This window comes from Bemisia tabaci, chromosome 3 (genome assembly GCF_918797505.1).
Source record: "Bemisia tabaci chromosome 3, PGI_BMITA_v3".
NCBI classification, from domain to species: domain Eukaryota; kingdom Metazoa; phylum Arthropoda; class Insecta; order Hemiptera; family Aleyrodidae; genus Bemisia; species Bemisia tabaci.
The window spans coordinates 38222174-38245578 of NC_092795.1; the positions used below are offsets into that span (position 1 = coordinate 38222174).

Below are 23405 nucleotides of genomic sequence, written 5' to 3' on the forward strand. Positions count from 1 at the left end.
CCAAAACTTGCGGAAAATATAGTGTCTCTAAGTCCGCGAGGATTCCTAGTTTTGATCAAAACATATCTGTACAATTTAGAACGTTCCCTTTCTAAATGATGATCTTAGTAAGAGGAGAATTGAAATACTGTAGCAGCATAATTCTCTTGCAAAATGATAAGACTGTGGATAATGCTCGTCCAAAACTCAGTGTTGAAAACTTTGATCCTGATCCTTTTATTTTTACACTCCTTTTATATTTGTTAGTGGAAGATGATAAAGGACACTTCTCAGGAAAATCTCACCAATGGAAAAATGTCCCTCGTTTTGTTACTTGCGATTATAGAATTACGTGATAATGTTCATTCGTGTTATTGAAAAGTAGCAATATTAATTTATTAGTTACAAATGCGCAGACTTCGAATATAAGACTTGGTCTTCGACCCCTGAGTTTCAATGGAATGTTCAAGAAGAGAAAAGAGGTTGGCTGTTGTTCGAATGAAACAGACACAACATTTCAACTGGACTTTTTATTAGTTAGGAGGGCTCTTTATATTTTGAACATGATTCGTCATTCGAGATATGAAATAGTTTACAAGGTTGAAACAGAGATCATCTGTACATCCAATTAAACCGGTTACAGTAGTACTTGAATTTTATGCATGCTTTATCCAGTAAAGAAACCGATTTCTTCTTTATTCTATCGTTTTCTCAGCCTTGATAAAATGTAAAATGTAGTTGCTTATTTGATTGTTCTTTTTCACAAGTGTGTCCAGGAATTTCACTTCATCTTTACGTTTTACTTACATTTGTCCTTTTATTTCAGCAAATTACCTGCACATATAAATGTATGATTTTGCTCTTTTTTGTTGAAGGTAAAATGCCGGATATTCTTAAATGTGATATTATGTCTTCCTTTTCTTATAAAAAAATTCCTCTTAATCTAACATCACCCTGCAAAATGAGATAAAGGAGATTAAAACTTAGACTATTATGAGTAAGAGGAACCTTGTATACTAAAGCAGAGGAAGGAATAAGCATATCATCTTCTCCCCCACACGGTAAAAAAAAATAAAATCGATGTAAAGTAATAATAATTAATCGGACACCAATATTAAATTACCGTAATTTTTTATATTTACTTTCCTTTCGGACGTTTTTTTCTGACGTAAGAGAGGAAAAAGTGAGAAGAGAAATGAAACTTCCAGGTACTCCCTGCATAATTCCAATCATGCTGCAGCCTCTGCAAGCAAAGGAGCTTAAGAACATATAAGCCTCTTATTCATGGAGGGTTTCTCAAGTCACCCAAGTGAACCCTAAGTGCTAAGAAGAAAATACAAAATAAAGTCGGATTGCAGGTGAAATTCAATCAAACTGAAAATGTATCCGCATTTGTATCTTTTTAGCCCTCAAAAGAATTTATGTCGGAGGAAACAGCTTTACTACGATTAAGTTTCACTAAAAATAGCTCGGTGAGTAGGTTCCTCTTCTGCATTTGTCCTCACAAGCCCTTCAACTTTCACCATTAAAAATAACGAAATATTAACACAAAAAATCACGCCTAAAAAAGCATTGGCTTAGCCCCCACTCATTGTGACTAAGCAGAACTGCAAAAATAGTTCCAATCCAAAACCTTCTCCAGTCCAATCACCCACTGAACTGAAAAAAGAAAAAAATCACGGTTTGCACTGAGTGATAGTTTTGAGTCGCACATTTCAACACATAGCTTGCTTCATCATACACCGACAATTTTACCTTCAACACCCTTGTGTACCATATATTTCGCTTTTTTCTTGTACCATACTTTGTGAAATAATACAATTGCTTTGAGAGGGTTACATGCTCCACTAAGACTTCCTAAGCGCTTTTTTGCTGGTATATTGCTTGGAAAACTTCCTCGACAAATTACTACAAATTAATCCCAAACCTCTCTCTTTAAAAAAAAAAAAAAGAAAAAATATCGAGGAATCTCAACAACAGACTTGATGACATTTCAGAGGAATTAAACTTACTGAACTATGATGACAACCTACAAATAACATTACGATTTTCTCGTGTGACAAGCGTTTATGTTTTCTTTTCCATTTTTGCAATCTCGCATTTTTTAGTTTTTTTTTATGAAAAACAAAAGTTTTTCCGTGTTACAATACGAATATTTTTATAATTATTGACTTTCTAGGATGAACGGAATGAGTTATACTTATTCTTTTGAGGGGAAATAAACATTCCAACTCTTCTAGGAATAAGATGTACGATGGACAGAGGGTAATAATATTGATGATCAACAAATAGAGCGAGGGTTTTTTTTCTCTCTCCTCTCCTGAATGGAATGTAGTAAAAAGTATTATTTTCCACATGGATTTTATGAAAGATGGCCATCATGCCGCGCAATGCATCCTAAACTGCTCTCTTTTGACTCTCTTTATTCTTTAATTCGCGCGAGTAAAGGGTAAATATTTCGATTCAAACAGCAGCACTTGCTGGTAGTAAAACAGTGGAATGACAAAATACCTCTCTGACTTTGTATACTTGAGTTAATTAAGTGTAGTGGTCTTAGTGTCCAGTTGGTTCGCCCAGGGTCTGAAATTAATTTTCAATTCCAACGGTTTTTCGATGATCCAGTCGAATGACGAAAGAAATTGTCGTGATATTGGTGTGAGGCTCACTACGAGATCGATGGATTACACCAGATCATCTTCTTGCTTTTGATCAAATGAAGTTACAGAGAAAAATTTAAAAAAAAAAAAAAAAAAAAAAAAACTATTAGAATAATGCAAAATCTTATCGAACAGCTTATGAAATATAGAACTTGAAATGAAAAAAAAAAACCTGTGAAAATGAAAACTTGGCAATATATTGCAAGTTTGTCAACAAATGAGCTCGATCCTATCAACGGTGCTATTTTGCAGTACCTATCTCCTTCTCGGTGAGTCTCTTGTTGCATCCCGGTTGACTGAAGGCGTTTTTTAGAGTTGCCAATGAGAGAGAAGATTTGACCAGTGCATGAAATGCTAAAGGTAGTGTATCGTGGCTTCTAAAAAACTTCTTTTCTCTACCTCTGATTTCATTATTTAATTTCAAAATCTTTGAGACCTACTATTTTGTCACTAGGTCCTTTTTTAAATGAAGTTCCAAATTCAATAAAATCTTTCATATTTTATTTTACGTTTAGGATACATTAGCGTGGTTGCCACTGTCACTATTTTGTTCAAATTCAGGAGCTTTCTGGGAAGAGGGCAGGGCCCCTATCGAAAAATCGCGTCGTTAGAAAAACGTATTTGAAGTTTCCAAGAATGGAGGTTACAAGAATTCAAATGAAGTCATAATAATTAAACGGATTATCATCAAGGGGGAAAATAACTCATCGAAGTAACCGTATTTATAAGGTCTTAAGGATGTGTTGCGGCGCGCTGAGATGTTATCCAATTCGAATATCACTCACGAAAATGAAAGTAATCACGATTATTGTTCAGGAACGTCTATTCCTGTTAGTTTCAAAGTAGTATTGGTAAAAAACATTCCCTCACCTTTACAAAACTTATTGTTAATTTTAAAGGAGTGTCGAGCCGAGGCTTTGATGGAATCTTGACTTCCTCATATAGTCTCCGTAAACACCCCTGTTGGAGTCGTAATTTATTTACACCAATCATCAATATTAATGGGAGAAAGATAAAAATTGCTGTAAAATTAACAAATATATTTGTCGATGAGATAAATAAAAACGTTATACAACTTTAAAATAGTTTCCACGGGGTTCTAATACAGCGAGTCGCGAAAATCGCAATGTCTCTTTTAGTAGTGTGGTTAGCGCGTTACCAAAGCGCGTTATCAGAGAGCAACCCCCAAATCAATTGTATTATTTAGCAAGCAAAACTCACCCAATGGCAATTCATGGAATGAATGGAGTAAATGTAAATTCATAGGGCATCCTCGCAGCCGTTCTGTCGGCAGTAATGGGAACAAAAGACCCGGACCAAATATCCACAATGGCAAAACAGGCAGGTGAGGTAAGCATTCTCCTGTTCTCTCATACATTACTTCTCATTACAACCCCACGGTACTTCCTTACATTACTTTTTCACTACTCAACGTTTAACTTGAAACTCGGCTTTGGATAGTAGCAGAGGATCCATTTGAATTTGGTATGAAATCAATGCTATATTTTATGAGTAGTTTGACAGTATTAAATTGATTTCCGATTAACTGCATACAAGTGATCATGAAAAAACAGACAAAATAACCGGAGGAAAAGTATCAATTTGACAGACGTACATCGAGATCAATTTACCTACCTACTATTTTGAAAACGTGATCTTCGGACAGGAACAAGTGAATTTACTCAGTACTCGCCGATAGAGCCTCTTTATTCATTTTGAAAAATTGCTACGGCACGTTGCTTGAGAATTGCTTTTGTCTTGTATCAAGGCACTTAGCGTTTTTTTAAGCCTGTACATACATCGGGTGATTTTTTCTGGAATAAATTACCTTCAACGGCTGTTATTTTCATGAACTCATAACTATAACCATAAGGCTAATCTTTCGATGCGTTTTGATTCTGTTGTCGTTCATCAATAAGTTTGACAAGCTTGCTCCTAACTTCATAATCCGGACGCATAATATATTGGGGCACTTTTACGCATGGGATATTTTTTTTTGTACGTGACTTAACTAAATAAATTATATTTTAAAGATCGCACAGGATGTTCTAGAAATAGTACAACGGTTTCCTTGTATTCCCAAATTCCCCTAATACGTGATCATTTTTAAACATTTTTCCATCTCCATATCTGTATTACTAACTATAAATGCGCAGATATATGGTGATTGTATGAAAACGAACCTCCCTCTACAAATATGTTAAAACTTAAGCTTTATCAAAATTCTTTCTCGCTAATAGGATTTTAACGCGAGTGCCGTACAAAAATAAACTTCATCTTGTAAATGTAGGCGTAAGTCTTCAGAATTGGATTTCGATGATTTCACGATACTTGGGCAGCACACACTTCTTGCAAGCTTTCAACACTGTTTTGCTTTTTTCATTGCCGAGATAAGCTTCTATTTACTGATTCCAGGGAACTTAATTAGATAACTAAGTCAAATCTATAGAGGAATGCATGTTCGTAAAAAAAATCATAATTGTTCTTAATCGTCACATCTTAGCATAGCTTTAAAAAAGAGAAACATGTAAACCTCATGAGAAAGTAAAGCCACTGCTTTATACAAAAGATCCATATCAAGATACCGCATAAAGAATCAAATGCAAAGCTTGCACTTCGTACATGTTTCCGTTTCAATTATTATTCCTGTTGGAGATGCTGATCGCTTGTTTATATAGAAAATGGCTTTACATTTGATAATGTTTCCTGCCATGCTTTTAAAATGTCTCCAAGCGATTTTGGGAACGTACACTCATAAAATAAATTTAAGATCGACTTCATTATATCGCTTACAAATGCCTAAAATAGCGTGCATAAAACAAGACTAAGAGGAGAGGACTAAGAAAGAAGAATGAAATGGGAGATTGTTGAAGATTATTTAATCTCCAGTATATTTCAAGATTTTTCCCTCAAGAAAATGCATTGAATGCAACCTTTTTCTCCCTATTCATTCGTACTTAAAGAAGCGGTTTGAAAACGTCTTCTCAAAGTGCACCATACGAACATTCCACGTATGTTCAATTAGAGAATCGGTCTTTGTTTCATAATTTAGTTAGGTATTTTAATTTAGAATACCATCAATAACTCAATTATTCTATTTTGCTCACAGTTTATTAACATCGTAGTCAACCTCCTCGACGCCCTCAAAACGTCTTTCAGCCATCGGTCTTTGGCCGCCCGATCGATCGGAAAGAAGGATTCCGTGTCAGAAGCAGCTGTAGCCAGTCTTTCACTATTAAAAGTAAGAGCACTTTTTGACACCAATCAACTTTTTTTAAGATGGCCAGAACGCCTTCATTTCTATCTGTATGCAGTACGGACAGTCACCGAGCACTAATAGTTGCAACAAGCACCGACGGAAGGCGCCTTTATCAATGAGAATTTGCGTCCTCCTCCATATTTGTGTCTCTTTGCCTCAAATTTAAAACAAATTAATTTTTTTTTAAATTATTGAGACTCTTTCCTCGGAGGAATTCTCTACCTTTAAGACAACTTAATTGGGTTCAGTGCTTTTTGTGACAGAATTGGAGGAAAAAGACTGAATTACATAATAAAATAAGTAACCTAACTTCCTCTGATCATGATTTTTAATTCTCATTCATTATATGATGATTTATTCCTTCCATTTTCCATTTTTAAGGGATACATGAGGTCTATGAACACAATCGACGAAAAGTGTATGCAGAGATACATCTGTGACGCTAACAAAGAATGTTCAACTGACTTGTACGGATCTAGTGCCATTTACTGTCAATTAGGAACGTAAGTATCCTCATCATTGTCAATCACATGAACCAAATTTCGTGCTAACTATCTCATTCTCTAATCTAGTTTTTTTTTTTTTTGTTGGAGTTGAGGCCGTAATGGAGGGGATATCCCACTCAATCCTGGAAGTCCGCTGCTACATCAATTTCAACTCTCCATGCAAAGATAGGGAGCAAATACATTAGCAGGGTTGCCGTGTTTCTAATTTTGGAGTCCCAAAACAAAGTGGCAACCCTGTTTATGTATTTTCCCCCTATCTTCGCATGGAGAGTTTGACTTAACATATGGGTAGACTCAAAGGATAGTAAGGGGTATCCCCTCAGTTACAGTCTCAAGTTTAAGAGGTTTTTTTGGATTTTGGAGTTTGTTTCAGAGAAAAGTAGTGGCACCATTGCAAAACATTGTGTTTATCGCAACATTTTACATAGGAATTGTACTTGATCTTAGTACACATAATTAGTGCCGCACAAATTAACGATTAAAATTTTATAAACCGAGAAATGAACGAAAATTCAGCTCACTTGCACTACATACGAAACTCAAGTTTTAAACAAGGTGGATAAATGGTGCTTGGTCCACACCATTTTGCAGGGAAAACAATGCCAAGAAATTCCAAAAATTTCAGTTAGAGCCGAAAACATATTTTTTTTTAGCTCTAATTGAATCTTCGACTCTAACTGAAAATTTTGGAATTTCTTGGCCTTGTTTTCCCTGCGAAATGGTGTGGACCCAACACCATTTCTCCGCCTTGTTACATACAGTTCGGGCCACTTCTTAATGTTTTTTTTCACTAAAGTTTTAAATATAGTGCAGCCTAGCTAAACTGTCCAATTTTGATTTTTAATATTTGAATCTGTACTTTAATCGCAAGTCATGGGTGGCGGTTATCATCTCCGGACAAAGTCTAAACTCCGCAGAAGCGATCTGAGGAAAAGGCAGAGACAAGAGACCCTCCACTCGTATCTTGGCTATTGTGAAAGCTTTTACTTTCGGGACTTCAACCATTAACTGTTGACCTACCTACATGGTTGATGTTCAACAACGTGTTGGCAGTTTAGTTCAGCAAACAAGCCAAAACGAGTCGAAGTTTGGGAAACTTGTTTGGCTCATGACGTCACCCGAAGCTCATCATCCACATGTAGGTAGGTCAACAGTCAAAAGAGGAGTGATGACGGTTGTTCCCTTATAATTGTCCGTAAGGAACAGAGACAAGAGACCCTCCACTGGCCTCCGAGCGACAGGTGTATGCTTTTACTTTCGGGGATTCAAAACTTCCTTTTGGACAATTATTATAAGGGAGCAACAGTCATCACTCTTTTTTCGGCTATTGACCTACCTAAATAGTGGATGATGAGCTTCGGGTGACGTCATGAGCCAAACAAGTTTCCCAAACTGAGACTTGTTTTGGCTTGTTTGCAAAACGAAACTGCCAACACGTTGTTAAACATCAACCATGTAGGTAAGTCAGTAGTTTAATGTTGATGTCCCGAAAGTAAAAGCTTCCACAATAGCCGAGATACGAGTGGAGGGTCTCTTGTCTCTGATAAGGAAGCGTTGAATCCCCGAAAGTAAAAGCTTCCACCTGTCGCCAAGAGGCCAGTCAGAGACAAGAGACCCTCTACTGGCCTCTTGGCGACAGGTGGAAGCTTTTACTTTCGGAAATTCAACAGTTCCTTATGGACGATTATAAGGGAACAACAGTCATCACTCTTTTTTCGGCCGTTGACCTACCTACATGTTGGATGATGAGCTTCGGCTGACGTCATGAGCCAAATAAGTTCCCTAAACTACGGCTTGTTTGCAAAACGAAACTGCCAACACGTTGTTGAACATAAACCATGTAGGTAAGTCAACAGTAGAATGCTGAAGTCCCGAAAGTAAAAGCTTCTACCATAGCCGAGATACAAGTGGAGGGTCTCGTGTCTCTGAGGCCAGTGGAGGGTCTCTTGTCTCTGGGAAAAGGTGGCAGGCAACCATATTCCTGACACTTGCAAGAGCTCCATTGCTCGCGTATGAATATTACTAATTTTGTTTCGGGGTTGATTCCAGCTATGCTACGAGTCTGCTGATGCAGAAGACCAACGCTCTGCCGTTCAACAGCATATACAGCGCAGGGAAGCGAGGCCGACTTGGCGAAGACTGTCGCGCGGTTTACGAGTGCATGAACTGAGCTAGCTCATCTGAACGTGCCGTCGCCAACGATTTCTCGACTGTTAAGCTATCGCGTATCCTAGTCTAGCGCCAGCGTTGTCCAGCCACCGGATGTTAATTGAGTCAATGAAGAAGCGTGCCGGAAATCAAATTTCGTGCTGCAAAAGACCAAAACAGCTTTATTCTATCAAATCCCACTGACGAATCCTCGCTTAAAGGGTTCATTCTGTGAGATTTCACTCGGGAACCTTACTCGATGGAAAATCATTCCACATTTCACGGGTTCAGCTGGATCCTGTGTAAAAAACGAGGAGGTGTCAGCAAAGTTTTTTCGTCCAATACTTTTAGATTTCATGCGGAAGTATTCTAAAATATTCAAATTCAGCAGTTCGACCGATTTGATTGACGAAACTTCAGTGTTCTTGATTGAATCTAGCTATCCTTTTCAATGCCTATGAAGCAGTCAAAATGCAAATCTGCAGCACTTTATTGCATGATTTCGGTGAGAATGACAGTTTCGCGGTGCTAAAATTTCACAAACTACGCCGAAAATTTCAAAATAGGTCGGAATCACCCCTGGAGGCAAGATCCTCGAAGTCAGAAATTTGATAGAAATTCTCACGATCCCGGTAATTTCCGGTTTGGTTCTCATTGATTCAATTTTGACGTGTGGCGGCATTCGCAACGTTTCCGAACATCTGGCAACGCTGCCGAAGGCTTATCACAGCTCGCTTCTGATCTCATGATTTGACTAAAAAACACAACTGGCGTGGAGAGCTATTCTTACGTAACCTTGGCCCCAAATAGGATGTTCTTTACGCAAAGTTTAAACCTATTTGTAGATTAAAGCCATAAATTTTGTAAAAAAAAAAATGTCAAATTTACTCAATTCCAAAAAAACGGCTGAGATATTACGTAATTTGTCCCTTGGAAGGGGTCAAAGGTTACGAGAGAATGACAGAAAATGAGAGAGGTGTGTGCACTCACGTGGATTTTTTTCCTTTTTCCTTCTTTAAATTGATCATTGTAATTTGTAAATTGTCACTATCACACAAATACCTTGGAAATATTTGCCGGTGTTCATACCTCTTGAAGTATATCAGATTTAAAATAACAATTAGATAATGCCCAAAGCATCAGCCTCTCCACTTTCGTTAAATTTTTGCTCTTTTTTTCGAATTTAAATTGCTTTCCAAGAGAGAAGTTTTTCGATTCCCGGAATCACACACCTCTCCAACGTCTTAAAGCTCTGTCAGGAAGAAGGTTCTTTGAAAAAAATGTTTGAGACGGACACGAATCTGGCCAAAACAGCTTATTCCGAAACTGAGAAATTACAAAAAAGTATTTTTTTTAATCTTAAAGTTTTCGGAGCGAAAAGCTCGGTGCAACTATGTAACAATACCTTTTTCATATTTTCTGGGAACTATTCAAGAATCAAACCTTGTAAAATAATAAAATATGGCTAAATTTTGATTGACCACGCCCTCCAGAGAAGTCATCTCTTTTTTACTGAGATCATGTCTTGAAAATATGAATCAGGGTGGACACCACCAAGTTTTGCCAGTATCCAGTCATGATGGAAAATTGTAAACAAAATTTACTAGCGCCTGAGAAATTTGTCAATACTACATTCATTATTTAACTCCTTGGTTGTAATGGAGGAAATGTTTCGGTACTATTTTGAGCTGTAACATTCCATAAGCGAGAGTGATTTTTACTCGTAAACTATTTATTTTACTTATCACGACTTCACCACCCCACGATCATCGCTCATCCCTCATCATCCTCATCATCATCATCACTTTCATCATCACTGTGTCATCATCATTTTCATCGACAACCGTTCTTAATTTATTATCATTATTTATTGAATATTTATTTTTAGTTTATTGAATTGTTTGTTCAACGAAACTTGGACCAGACACGACTTGTTACTGAGAATGTTCTTGCAAGGGCCACTAGAGGATTTGTTTTTGCATAAGGTATTTTATCAAGTTTGAAGATAAATTAATCAGTCATCTGCTCTATATAAAGCTGATTGCTGCTGGCTTTGAGCTTGGTGAAGAAAAAAAAAACTAGTTTGATATTTTTTTACTTGCTTCTAAAAAGCGGCGATATTGGGTTGAAAATAAGTTTAAATACAATAATGGAATGTAAATCAAACTTATAACCTCCCAAAACTAATTCAAAGCCAACTTTGCCCTGAATTTTTGTGCTTTGGTGGTCAGGTGGACATATTGATGAAAATGCTATACCAAATGTCAAATCCTCTCTAATTTTGATTTTTAAAACATTACTATTAATTGTACCGGTCCTCTTAAGTTCCATTCCTTCTGCGTTTCCATCAAACCGAATCCATAAATGGCAAGTTGCAGTAAGGTAAAGCCATATCAAAAATTTGTGCTATCGTGGAATATAGCAGTTCACTTAGTCATTAGAATAGTGTAAACTACAATGAGGGGGGCATGTAAACACTAAAATTTCTCATAAAATGTCCACTCAAAGATTTCGCGTTCGAATGAATTTTATGCATTTTTCATTTTGGAAGAAATCGAAAAGAGAAGCAAAAATTCAATCTCGATTCAAAAATTGTTTTGCTCATCTAAGACAACAAAAAAGATATAGAATTGAAGATCATGTTGGTAATAAGCAGATTACACTGTACTCTGCATTCAAAGTGTATGAGTTACGTTGGATTGCTCTTAATTGTTTGAGCACAGGTCTATTAATGGACTTTTGATGCCTACATGCTTCCTTTGCTCCATTTCGTATACAGTTCATTAACGATGAAATGAAAAAGTATGCATTCAATAACTAGGCCTTCAGCCATAGGAATTGTGCCTAAATTTTTGCAGCCTTAAACAAACTAGGCAGCGGTGAGTCAAAATGGCATTTTAGTCTATCATAAATATTTTTTGATTTTCCTCCAGAAATCATTTTACACGCCTGACAGTCACAGAGCACATCCTCCTGGGGTGGCACTGGTGTTTGAGCTGACGCAAGGCGACCTTTCATGTTCAGCATGACGAATAATTGCAACCGAAACTTAACATACATAAGAGCTTTAAAATTCTATTAGACGTTTCACCTGTTCAGTGTATGAATGAGAATTATATTTAACCCAGTGTCATGTCTCTTGTTTGCCTTCACGTAAAAAGCTTGGGTCTTGATTGATAGCTTATACCAAAGATTAGTTTTAGTTAATTAGGTTTCTCAGGAATTTTCACCCAAACAGTAAAATCTTCAAAACATGTATAAAATAAAATTTATCCCGAAAGACATCGCTCCCCCCGAATAGAAAAAAAAAAAATAGCCCATGCATTAAACTACGCGCATAAAGCTATTTCTTTATCTCTTCAAAATTTACTTGCCTGCTTGCCTGAAGATGATTCCTCAACAAGTATTTCATGTATTGCCGTAATTCCAAACATTTTGTCCATTAGAGATCAGATGGATACTGATAAAGAACTCCAAGCCCGAAGTAAATTTAGCAAAACTGCAGTAGGTATTTCGATGCTTTTGGGTGAAAAAATGGTTAAATCTAGGTTTTGTTGCTTATTGTTTCTTTCTACCGCCCAAAATGATGTAGCAGTTACTTTAGAAACATTCCTTACATTCTGTGTGTCCAAAAATTGATTGATCTAAATAATCTTTCACTGATCCTCCAAAAATGTAACGCAGGATTTTTAATTTCTTTTTTTATAGTTTGGAGACTCTTTTTTGTTGGTATCCGAAAAATCATAACTTCTTTACTGCCACAGAATAACCTATTGAAAACATTTTTGTGAGAAAGTACGTAATTGACTGGTCATCCGTTTTCCACAAAAACGTGAATATTTTGATCACACTGCCTTTGAAAATTGTTGATATCTAGGCAAATATGCGATTTCTCGCCGGACACACATCTGACATTATTTTGAATACTTAATCTCAAATTGACAAGTATCGAAGACAATGCAGCGCAACAAATCTTAGATTTAAACATTACTTACATTTAGGCTAGTTTGTAAGACTTAGAGTAAGCAGCAAATTGGGAAGTGTTTCAAAAAGCGCCGGAAATGGAAAAGATAATAAAATGATAAATTTATTTTACAAAATTTAATAGTTCAAGACAGCAACGCGACCTCTGACTTTTTCTCCTCTCCCCCAAAATCGTTCGTTTGTGCATATTCTTTATATAATGTGAGAGCTTTTTGGTTTAATTTATAAAAACATTCAATGCATTGTTACCTAGTTCCATTAGGAAGTAGGTAGTCATTGCCTTATCAAATACACTATATATTTTGCGTGCGGACTTTCGAAGTCAAAACTTTTCGTCAAAATCGAGAGGATTGAAATAAAACAAAATACAATTAAAAAAATTATACGATTTGCTATTTCTTCTTTAACAAAGAGGAAAACAAATTTAATTTAACGCGTTCGTAATCTTTTCTTCTTACATGTCATCAAACTACAATGTCTGCTCTCAACGTCTAAAAATGTTATTCTGACAAAACTATTTGTGCGCGAATTAGTTTTGATCAACGGTGGTGTGGTATAATATTAATAATGGCTCCACCAACACGATCCCAGTTTGCGTAATAGGATAGACCAAAGGCAGTGATTCGGAGAGTCAAATTCAAGAAAACCCTTTTCCAAATACATTTCAATGATTACAAACTTTATCCATTTTCACCACTTACAACTCATCGGTGAAATTTTCATGAGATTACTCTCCTATATTACTAAGTTGATATATACATTAGATCGGCCGAGTAATTAAAATAAAATGATTTTAGCAAAAGAAACCCAGTTATGTAACTCTCCGAACCTGATAATTAGAATAAGTAATTTTACACATCAAGACGGAGCTATTTTTACTGAAGGTTTACCTATTAGTCAACGTCAGAGCATAAATGATTTCTGGAGGCAAATACGCATAATAACTTCATACTCCATTTACAGGGAGTATGTCTTTTAATTGCAAAATTAAATCATCTACCTAAATTAAAAATGCTTTGTAAATTTTGGTACGTTATATTGTAACAAAAGAATGATAAAAGTGTGCTTGTCAACATGTTTTTAGCTTTATAATGTTTCGTTTTTAAATTTATCAAAACATGAACTGTATACGGCGTAAATTTTGTACGGTAAAAAGAAATTGAACGTGATTTCGAAATAATTTGTGTTCTCAGAGGAAATACTAAAAGAAATAAAAATCATTACCTTGTTCAGACGCATGACAGAATTATATACCCATAGATATGAACTGTAAAATTGCCTTGCATGAACAACAAATTCTCACCTCACTGACGAAATCAAACTGACTGTTAAATGTTTTTACTTGTAGGTAGAATCTACAATTAACTTTGTATAATATGTAATAAGACCCCCCTCAACTAGGAAATTTTCAAATAAATTCTATTATGAAACTATGATATCTTGTTTTTACTACGCCGAATTCCCTTAAAATGTTTTTTGAAGTTTACAAGCCGCGTTGCGAAGAAAATAGGAATTTCAATCACCAGCATTCCTAATTTCTCGTCCTCATATGTTATACAGATAAAACCAACTTAAAATTCCTGGTGAGTATCGATACCTCAGGACTCAGGAGTCAGGTGGAAAATTATTCTGTGAAGTGGTCCATGGTAGAGCGAAGAGTGACCGCTCCCCCTCCCATTCACATCATCAGGGCAGGGTTTTACATTTTCACTAATGCGCCATACCCCTTCGATGAAAATCTTGGCTCAGTGCCAACAATTCGCGTAAAAACGGGTCGCCTCTCGTCAAAAACGAATTAGCGTTTGCTAATCTGGGAGTGGCTTTACACGAAAAATTGGCTTTTTTTAGTCAACTTGGCTATTACGGTATGGACTCTCAATAAGTATTGTTGCCGGCACGTGTTTCATATACGTAACTTGTACAAAAATACTCTTTGAAAATTCAGAAAATGCCACAGAAACCTGGCGACCATGGAACGAAGACTGTTTCCCCTCCGCGTGTGAATCTGCGGCTCTTCGCCGGGTGGAAACTGAAGCAGTGATAGAAATATTCGTTAGGATTGTAAATGTTTTTTTATATTCTGTCATTCGAGAATTTTTACAAAGAGTGGGTTTTATCATATGGCAAAATCAACTTTTTAACCAACAACGATTAGTCTATCGCATATTACCCTGTGTCTCGGTATCCCCTAGAATCAGTTTGGTTATTCTTCAAAAAACATGTTTCTCACGCCTGGAGTCAGGCGACAATTGGCCGCCGCCGTGACATGTAAGTTACATCTTTTTAATACGCACATGCACTAACATCTTTACAAGAGATAGATATCTATTTTCTAAGTTGTTAATGATCAGCATATTTGTTAATGCTCCTGTAAATAAGTGCATTAACCAAAAACAGCAACATATGCTTGTGTTGTCATGGGATTTGTCACGACGAAAGGAAGTGTGTTCGACAACATGCATTAACTTTTCACATTCATTTTTTCATTGTGTACATCTTTTTTGTTTGTAGAGAGGAATTTTTGAGCAATGATCTCCTATAGCTGTTTCTGACGATTTCATAAAATTCCACTTTCTTAAGTGCACTATAAATAAATCATCAGATTAATGTTTCATCGAATTTGAACCAATCATTTCTAGACCAAAAGTCAATTGCAACAGCTCCTAGGTTACGAATAATGAAGGTCCATTACAAATTCATGTGATTTTTGTAGGTCACAGATGAGACGTTGAGACATGTAGTTTTATGCAAAAGTGACCTTTGGTTCGAATATTTATGATGTGAATGTGATCACCATTTACACACGAGACGAAGAAGCAAAAGAAAGGTGACAATTTAGGGAATTTCATTTCAGCTTTCTTTAGTCTGGTAGTGAATGAGGATAAAGCCATATCGTGCTGATTCGCTTAAAATTTCCATCGTTCTTTCTTGAAATTTTCTTTTCCATCGAAAATTTTCTTGATTTCGCTCTTTGTACTCGTAGAAATTTTACAGGAGAAAATTTTTAAAAATGCGAGGATACCCTACATCCAAGAGGCTATTTCCAATACGCAGCAATAATATACAACGATGCAAGTACAAAATGGAATACAAATGGGAAATAATAAATAAGATAAAAATCCACAAATCAGCCCGGGACAAAAAATCAGAGGAGAAAAAATAACAAAAATAAATCGAAAAATGTAGTAAAACCATAGAAAAATAAAAATTTTGTATTCGTGAAAAGAGTTATAAGAGATTTACACAAACAATAAAAAGTTCTTCGAAATTTGATGAATACTTGATGATTATTGCTAGTGCTTGCAGGTACTTGGAATTACAGACCGTGGAAAGCTTTTTTTTTTTTTTTTTTTTTTCTACCTACAATCTGTACAAAATTGGGTTTAAATATTCGCTTAAAAATATCTTCGCAGTGTTCCCTTGTAAGAGGCCGCTTTATTCTCAGCCTCTCAGGTAGGAGGTCCCGCAATAGCGGAGTGTACAGGAAAATAAAAGCTCTTTGTTTTCATACCCGCGTATAATTATAGGTCTAACTTTTATTCCATTCAACATGCCGCATGTTCTTGTTGCCATATTTCGAGGTATCACTGAGAAAATGGATTGATGCGAAGAGTTGATAAGAGGACTTGACCTTGGCGATATTTCTGCTAGAAAAGGATTGAAATTACGCTTCTTCCTACGTTTCGCTCATTTAGATGCCATCCTCATACCGCATAGAATCTTGAGACTATCATTATATTACAGTAGTTTCAATTGAGACGTTCATCTGTACATATACGTATACTCAGCAACTCAATTAAAAATTTCGGTTACTGGTTTTATCACTGAAGATGTAAAATACTTTACACGGGGGTCCACTCCCCGGCCGTCCCGCACTCGAGCCCTGAGAGATGTTTGTCGCTGCCAGTATGATGAGAATTATCTATAAAGTTTGAAGAAGCGCAATTCAGAAAAAGAATTAAAAGAATTAAAGAAAAAGAATTAAGATGAAGTCAGCATTGTGAAAGACATTGAAAAGATAAGCATTAGAATCAAGGCATGATAGAATCTTAATGGCATATTGTGACAAGTAGAACTAGATTCTCCGATAAGGAACTAATTATAGTAGGATCTCGCTGTATCCATGTAAGGCGAAAAAGCATTATTCCTGTCGTTCTCTCTACCCAAAAAAGTATTCAAGTAAAACGATTTTCACTTTAAAATGTATTTCGTCATTTTCAATTACCCCCTTTGGAATTGCGGAATCATCCGAGAATATCCCGTATGACTTCCTCTTTACAAAGAAAACCCATCACAAACAAAATAACGCGATAGAAACCAACCGAGATGCTTTTCCAAAAGACGAACTCCGCATTTGAATGTGCGGAGCGTAAAACAATGGATGAATATTTGAAGTTAGGTTCGAACCTAACATGCAACTATTTTAACTCTGCGGCGGGCCGGGTTGCATACGCTCGATATTGCGGGCGAAATCTGAGATGTTCCCACGGCTTTCGCGGTAGGTTGTGTGTGCGATTAGCATTTTCCTCAAGCGTGACGTATATTTCGGTCGATTATTTGGATGCGCTCCTGTCGCACACTTTTTATACGCGATATCAACAAACTGAGATGTTTTTCGAAGACGAATTTGGCATTTGAATAATGAGATAAATCGAAGGGGTTTTTTGTATTACAAAGAGAAGGAACAAAAAAGGGGGAAACAGGTCAGATAGAGCATGAACTTTGCATGGTTTTTTACTCGACAATCTTTTAATATGAATCGATTGCGTAGTAGGTAGGGCGGCTCAAAGCGATCAGTTATTTACCGTAACTTTTTCTCGCAGATATTTCATCTCCCTGACGACGCAAGGAATCTTAATTTCCACCTAAGCCTCAGCGAGTATAGAATTATATGGACGGCAAGACTCAAGTAATAATGTAGGTATGTCCTTCCGTCAAAGAAGTGGTGATTTAGCAGGAAAATAAACGGCGTCTTCAAAGAGACCGCTTGGAGTTATAATGAATGCACATTGCACAATACATAGAGAGAAAAAATCCAACAGCTTTTTAAAATGAATGAAAAAATGAAATTGGCGAGGAAGATAGAGATATTCCAAAACCTGCCGAAAAGCAGTAATGCATCGTCAGCTCTATCTCGGTCGTGAGCTTTAATTTTAAGTTAAGATGCAACACGCCCTGCGATTGGGAGCCTGTGCACGTAAGGAGCTGCACGCCTCATATCACCCCCCCCCCCCCCCCTGACATAGACGCGTAAATGCGTGTCATGATGAGCCCTGTCGTCCATTTAACTCAATGATTTCCCGGGATCATTTCAATATGTAGTTACACCTCTTTGTCATCCAAGCGACGATATGTACAGGTTTTCCAATAGCGTTAAGATTGTGGCGAGATTGTAAGGAGGCTGGAGCCTGATGCGTGCACTGCAAAGCGGAATGGCTAGCGGCGACTATTAAAGCTTTATGCGTTATCTTATTATTTCATATTATAAAGTAAGATATTGAAATAAAATATATCGCTCAGCACATACTCTGGTAACTTTGTCATTCATCTAATGTTATACGGTTTGGATTAATCAGCCGCTTGGATCCCGTTAAAATTAATCTTGAGATCCGATCTAAATAACTAGATCCACCCAAATTATTAAAAATGTTACCGAACTCTCAAAATGGAATTGTAGTTTTGGAGGAAATCTAGTCTTCAACAAATTGCCCATACGAATTTTTTTTCCTTTTTTTCTCAACAGTTTAATTTAAGATTTTTTCGGATATCTGGAAGTGTACAACAGGGTTGTAGGACATTTCTTCAACGATTTTTTGTCCGCGCACCTGTTTTTCCAGTAATTTACGTCCACGCGTTTTTTCGGCACGGGAGTTTTGGTACAAGTGCCAGTTGAGACCCAAAGTTAATTAGCCCACATGTAAATACAAACGACAATTGCTCACGACGTTTTTGGATGAAAATATATAATGTCTTAGAAGAATGAGGGTTTGCTTGTTTTTTTGTTTTGTCTGCTTGGTCCAACGGAGAATAATATATAGTTGAGAGTTTTGGTAAAAATGGGGGAGCGTCAATTCCATGAGAAAAAATTCACTAAAACTCTCTACACCTCTTTGGTGTAACAGGACTTGCTTTCAAGAAATTCCCACCTTGTTACACCTGAACCGGATGGACCTCTATATTTGCCTCAGCTAAAGGCTCTTAGATTTTTCCAGTGTACGATAAGTATCTTGATTTATTTTGCGAGGAAAGATTTGTACTTTTAAAGGATGCCTGTCATTCTTAATACGTTCAATTTCGTATAATACTGTGCAACAAATCTGTTGTGAAATACAGTAGTTGCTTCAGGCGCCGCCGCACGGCGGGTGGGCGGCCAGCGCGATCCGCGCATTGGCGCCTACAAACCTAAGTGGATACTTCAAGCATTGTGCAATGCGTGAAGTATCCACTTAGGTTTGTAGGCGCCAGTGAGCCTCTCGCGCTGGCAGCACGCCGCGCTCTCCTCTGTTCGGCTTTAATATTTATACTCGCACAGTCAGCGTTTTTTAACCCATGATTTTGAAAGGTTTGCACACTCTTAATTGATTATTCTCATTTAAATTGATGGGCAAAAATATGTATCAATTTATCAAAGGAGAATAATAATTTAATGTGTGTTTTTTAAATATTGGTGGTTTCGTGTCAAATTTAATGATTTCCAAAGCACTTTAATTTTTTCTTTTACATTTTGTGCTTTTATTGTGCGGCAGCTAGGTGTACGCGCAACCAAACGCTCAAAATGTGATGTATTGGAATCTAAAAGATCGATGTACAAATGGGTTAAAACTAAAGATTGCGTGCCTCTTAGTTTTTTTTCCCCTCTTTTGTTCATTTTTGCAGTTTCTATGTCGGCACAACTGCGGCTCATTGAGATTAATGTCGCTTGGAAAAGGTTTTACAAATATTTGTCACGTTTAAAAAATATAAATGTTTTCAAAATGAAGTAACAATTTCGTAAAGAAAAAATAAAAAAAAATTAAAAAAAGTACCTATACATATATTAAGGTATATTGTACATTCAATATTTTAAGGATAGAAATAAAACCAAATATTCATCAATGGCAATTTAAAAAGATGATTAAAAAGGAGAAAGTAATAACATTTCATTTAGAAAATGAGCAACCATAACAACACCTCCTTCTCTCTCAATTTCTCATTTCCATTTTGTCAATATAGTTTTACATACCGACTAAAATATAACGCTTGGACCAAGTCACTGTTGCTTATATTACGTGTGGGAGTAAACTACTGGACAAAAAAGGTGCGCCGACAAAAAACCGTTGACAAAATGTCCTGAAAAAAGTCCATCAAAGTTGAAAACGTACGATACTTAAGGCGCGCAAGTCGGCGACCGAACGCTACAATCCATTAAAAGAACTCGATTGTATATCTTAGATTATAACGTAGCCTTTGGTCGCCAAGTAGCGAAAACACAGGTCACTAAAATCAGAAAGTGCTTTTAAAGGGAACTTTGAAACTATTGTCGGTTTGAGTCATTATCCCGCAAAACAAGATGGGCTCTATCATCATCCGAGAATTATGAATCTGTTTCAGGTTCCCTCTGTTGTCTCATCACAGAGCTGATGGTCGGCTGGGCGGCGCCTAGTCTAAAAAAGTTGCGAGAACCAGACTCGCCGGTTCACTTGACTCGGCACCAAGAGGCGTGGGTGGTAAACGCCATGTACTACGGCAACATCGTCAGCCCTTTGCCCAGTGGGTTCCTGATCAACCTCATCGGTCGGAAGACCACCCTCCTCATCGTGGCCGTGCTCCCGACCATGGGCTGGGTCCTCATCTACTTCAGCACCTCGGCGACCATGCTCATGGTCGCCCGCTTCCTCTACGGCCTCTGGACCGGCGTCATCATGACCACCCTCCCCATCTACACCGGCGAGATCTCCGAACCCCACGTCCGTGGCGTCTTCGGCTCCTTCTTCCAGATCTGCAACTCCGTCGGCAGCAACCTGTCCTTCCTCGTCGCGCCCTACGTGTCCATCCAAACGATGGCCGTTCTCTGCGGTAGCGTCCCTATCATGTTCATCATTCTATTCTCACAATGTCCCGAATCCCCGTATTACTACGTCATGAAGAAGCGACCGGATGCCGCGGCGAGGTCGCTGTCCTGGCTCCGGGGCGGGAAACCGGTTTCAGAGGAGTTGCAAGTGATCCAGACTTCTGTTGCGAATGAGGAGAAACGCGGCAGTAGATGCATCAACTTGAGCGTCCCTGCCACTCGGAAGGCGTTCGTCATCGTGGTGACGATGAACATCTTGCAAAGGTTGAGTGGGATCAGCTTCATGAAAGCCTTTTCGTCCGTCGTGATGCCCAGGGTGGGTATCCTCTCGCCCGATCACTGCACGATCATCATGGGGGTCGTTTGGACGGTTTCGTCTTTCATCTGCACGGCGCTTATAGATAGGGCCGGCCGGAAACCATTGCTCTACGCCTCCAGTTTAGGGATATTTGTCTCGATGCTCTGGACCAGTGCATGGTTCTATTTGAATGACAAGACGGACGTGGATGTGAGCCACTTGAGCTGGCTCCCTCTAGCGGGAGTTCTCGTCTACGGGTGCACGTTTTCCTTCGGGCTCGGGCCAATCACGAAGCTGTATCCGGGTGAAATGTTCCCGAGTGACGTCAAAGGGCAGGCCGCCGCGCTGACGGTCATGATCGCGGCGTTCTCGTCGTCAGTTAGCACGGGATTGGCTCCAATTCTGAACGAGAATTTTGGCGTTTATTCAAATTTTCTTATTTTCTCGCTTATAGGGCTGATCAATCTCCTCTTCACGTATTTCTGCGTCGTTGAGACAAAAGGCAAGTCCTTACAGCTCATTCAGGCACAATTGAGAGGTGAGAGACTGGACGAAATACGAGACAGTGATGCCTCTGAGAAGCATGCCTAAACCCCAGGATCGATTTTAATGATTAAAGTCACACGTCTTGTTAGTTACTTAAATCGTGATTCGGCTCAATGGCAGAGCTGAGGAGGTAACTAAAGTAACGTAAACATATGTAAACACTCAGGATGCATTTCAGAACGGTGCCTTTAAATGCGTTAGACTATAAGAAGATTTTCACTAAGACTGATAAGTATATTGTAAAGTTTTATGCACGTAAGAAAGGTTTTAAAATAATACTCAGATAATGTTTCAAGATTTTGATGTACTCTCATGATTCTATTGGAATATTTTTTAAATGTATTTCATCATACTAGTCGAAGTGATATTTCAAAGAATGAATCAAGTCATATTTTCAGAGAGATATAACTGTAACTGAAAGAGAGGGAGAGAGAAAAATAGAGAAACGAAGAAAAAATAGGGAGAGAGGAATTTAGAGGGGAGAGAAGAGAGAAAAAACTGTGTTGAAATTGAGGAAAATAAAACTTCAAATCCTTCAACTTCAACTTTGTCTCACCTGGTGTGACTTGGTATCTAATGTAACTTTCACCTAAATGTGATCTCTACTACAAACTCAGTTTTATAGACTCATCAATGTTGAGTCTGGAGCTGATAAATTTAAGGTCTAACTTTTAGAAATATATTAAATCGCAATTTTGTACAGCAATGTTAAAATATAAAATATGTAGACTGGTTATAATCAAAATATTTCAGGCAGGTTTATAATTAGCCACGAGAAAGCTTAGGAATGTACGAAATTGTTGAAATAAGTTGTAACGTGAGGGCCACGATTATTTGTGGCCAAAGTTTCATTATTATACAGAAAATGAACGCAACTTATGATAATAAATACACACGCTAAGATTTTTAACAGTGGATGCACAAGTTCAGTATACAATTATACATAATATCTCATACCATTAAACCTTTTCTTAAAAAAGCTAAGCAACTTGTCACTGAAATGAGTTTTCTTCCGAGGCCAAACTTTCATTCCAGTATCACGTGACATTTTGGATTCTAAATTATACATATTTCTTGGCTGTTAAGTCATCGGTAAAAAAAGTTTTATTCAAGATGACAAGAACATTAGACCGCTCCTCAAGCGTGGCATTTGATGAATTTTCAGTAAATAATTATTTTTGTACATGGTATGAGTACATTGAAAAGGAGAGGAAAAACAGATTTTCAGATTTTCAAAAAACATCAATTACCCCAATGTCTAGAGTAAAATGCAGATTACTACATTCCGCATATAAATCAGCAGATTTCATTTAGAAATAACATTCCTTAATCTACCCGTATCCACAATTAAGTCAGACTAGACGTCTAATGTTTTTTTGCATTTCAAATCGACAAATGAAGTTTTCCTCAAGTCCTTTTCTGATCAAAATAAAGAGCTTAAATTGTGTCAGAATTTGAACACGTCAAACGGTTGCACTGAAATGAAATTAAGGAGTCAGCGCTTTAAGTGAAGTTAAGGTTGTTAAAGAGTTCATATTTTACCGCTAAAATTAGAATGAATACAGTTTCCTCGTCCATGCAGGAGGTGAAGGTGGCTGATTATTTCGTATATATAATTTTTGACCACTTAGTTATACATACATTAATAGATTTTTATTCTAATTTCCTCGTATTTTTTCTTTTTATCCTTGCCTTTTCTTTTGAACTATGTACATGTGTGAATCAATTGATGATACTTTCTTTCACTCCAAAGATATTCAGATTTTTTGAGGTAAATGGATTCGCAGCTCACAAGAGCTACGGGCAATTGACTACACGACTCTGAAGTAAAATCTCACTAAAATCATGTTGACTAAGTCACAGGAATCTAAAATATTATTTGCCCCAAAAAGTGCAATTAATGAGGAATTTATCACGTAAAAATTTCTGCTTCCTGGTGACGGAGAAAGAAATTCCTATGGTTGCGGTAAATTTTGCA

General features: G+C 37.3%; 2 protein-coding genes across 5 annotated transcripts in view; both read left to right on the top strand.

The window, feature by feature from the left end:
* LOC109039049 (uncharacterized) overlaps nt 1-13966 on the top strand; it is a 72650-nt gene extending 58684 nt beyond the window's left edge. For 2 of the 4 annotated variants that reach the window (XM_072298323.1, XM_072298324.1), the window contains 4 exons: nt 3903-3986; nt 5746-5877; nt 6277-6398; nt 8451-13966. In XM_072298323.1, the coding sequence (XP_072154424.1) occupies nt 3903-3986; nt 5746-5877; nt 6277-6398; nt 8451-8571 (459 nt within the window). In that variant the 3' untranslated portion in view covers nt 8572-13966. Of the gene's footprint in view, nt 1-1385; nt 1452-3902; nt 3987-5745; nt 5878-6276; nt 6399-8450 lie in introns of all 4 variants that reach the window. The other 2 variants (XM_072298325.1, XM_072298326.1) reach the window with 2 other exon arrangements.
* Nucleotides 13967-14532: 566 nt separating this feature from the next.
* Nucleotides 14533-23087, top strand: LOC109039048 (facilitated trehalose transporter Tret1). Its single transcript, XM_019054379.2, has 2 exons — nt 14533-14801; nt 20124-23087. The coding sequence occupies exons 1-2, from the start codon at nt 14753-14755 to the stop codon at nt 21470-21472; spliced, it is 1398 nt and encodes a 465-aa protein (XP_018909924.2). The 5' UTR covers nt 14533-14752; the 3' UTR covers nt 21473-23087.
* The last annotated feature ends 318 nt before the right edge of the window (nt 23088-23405 follow it).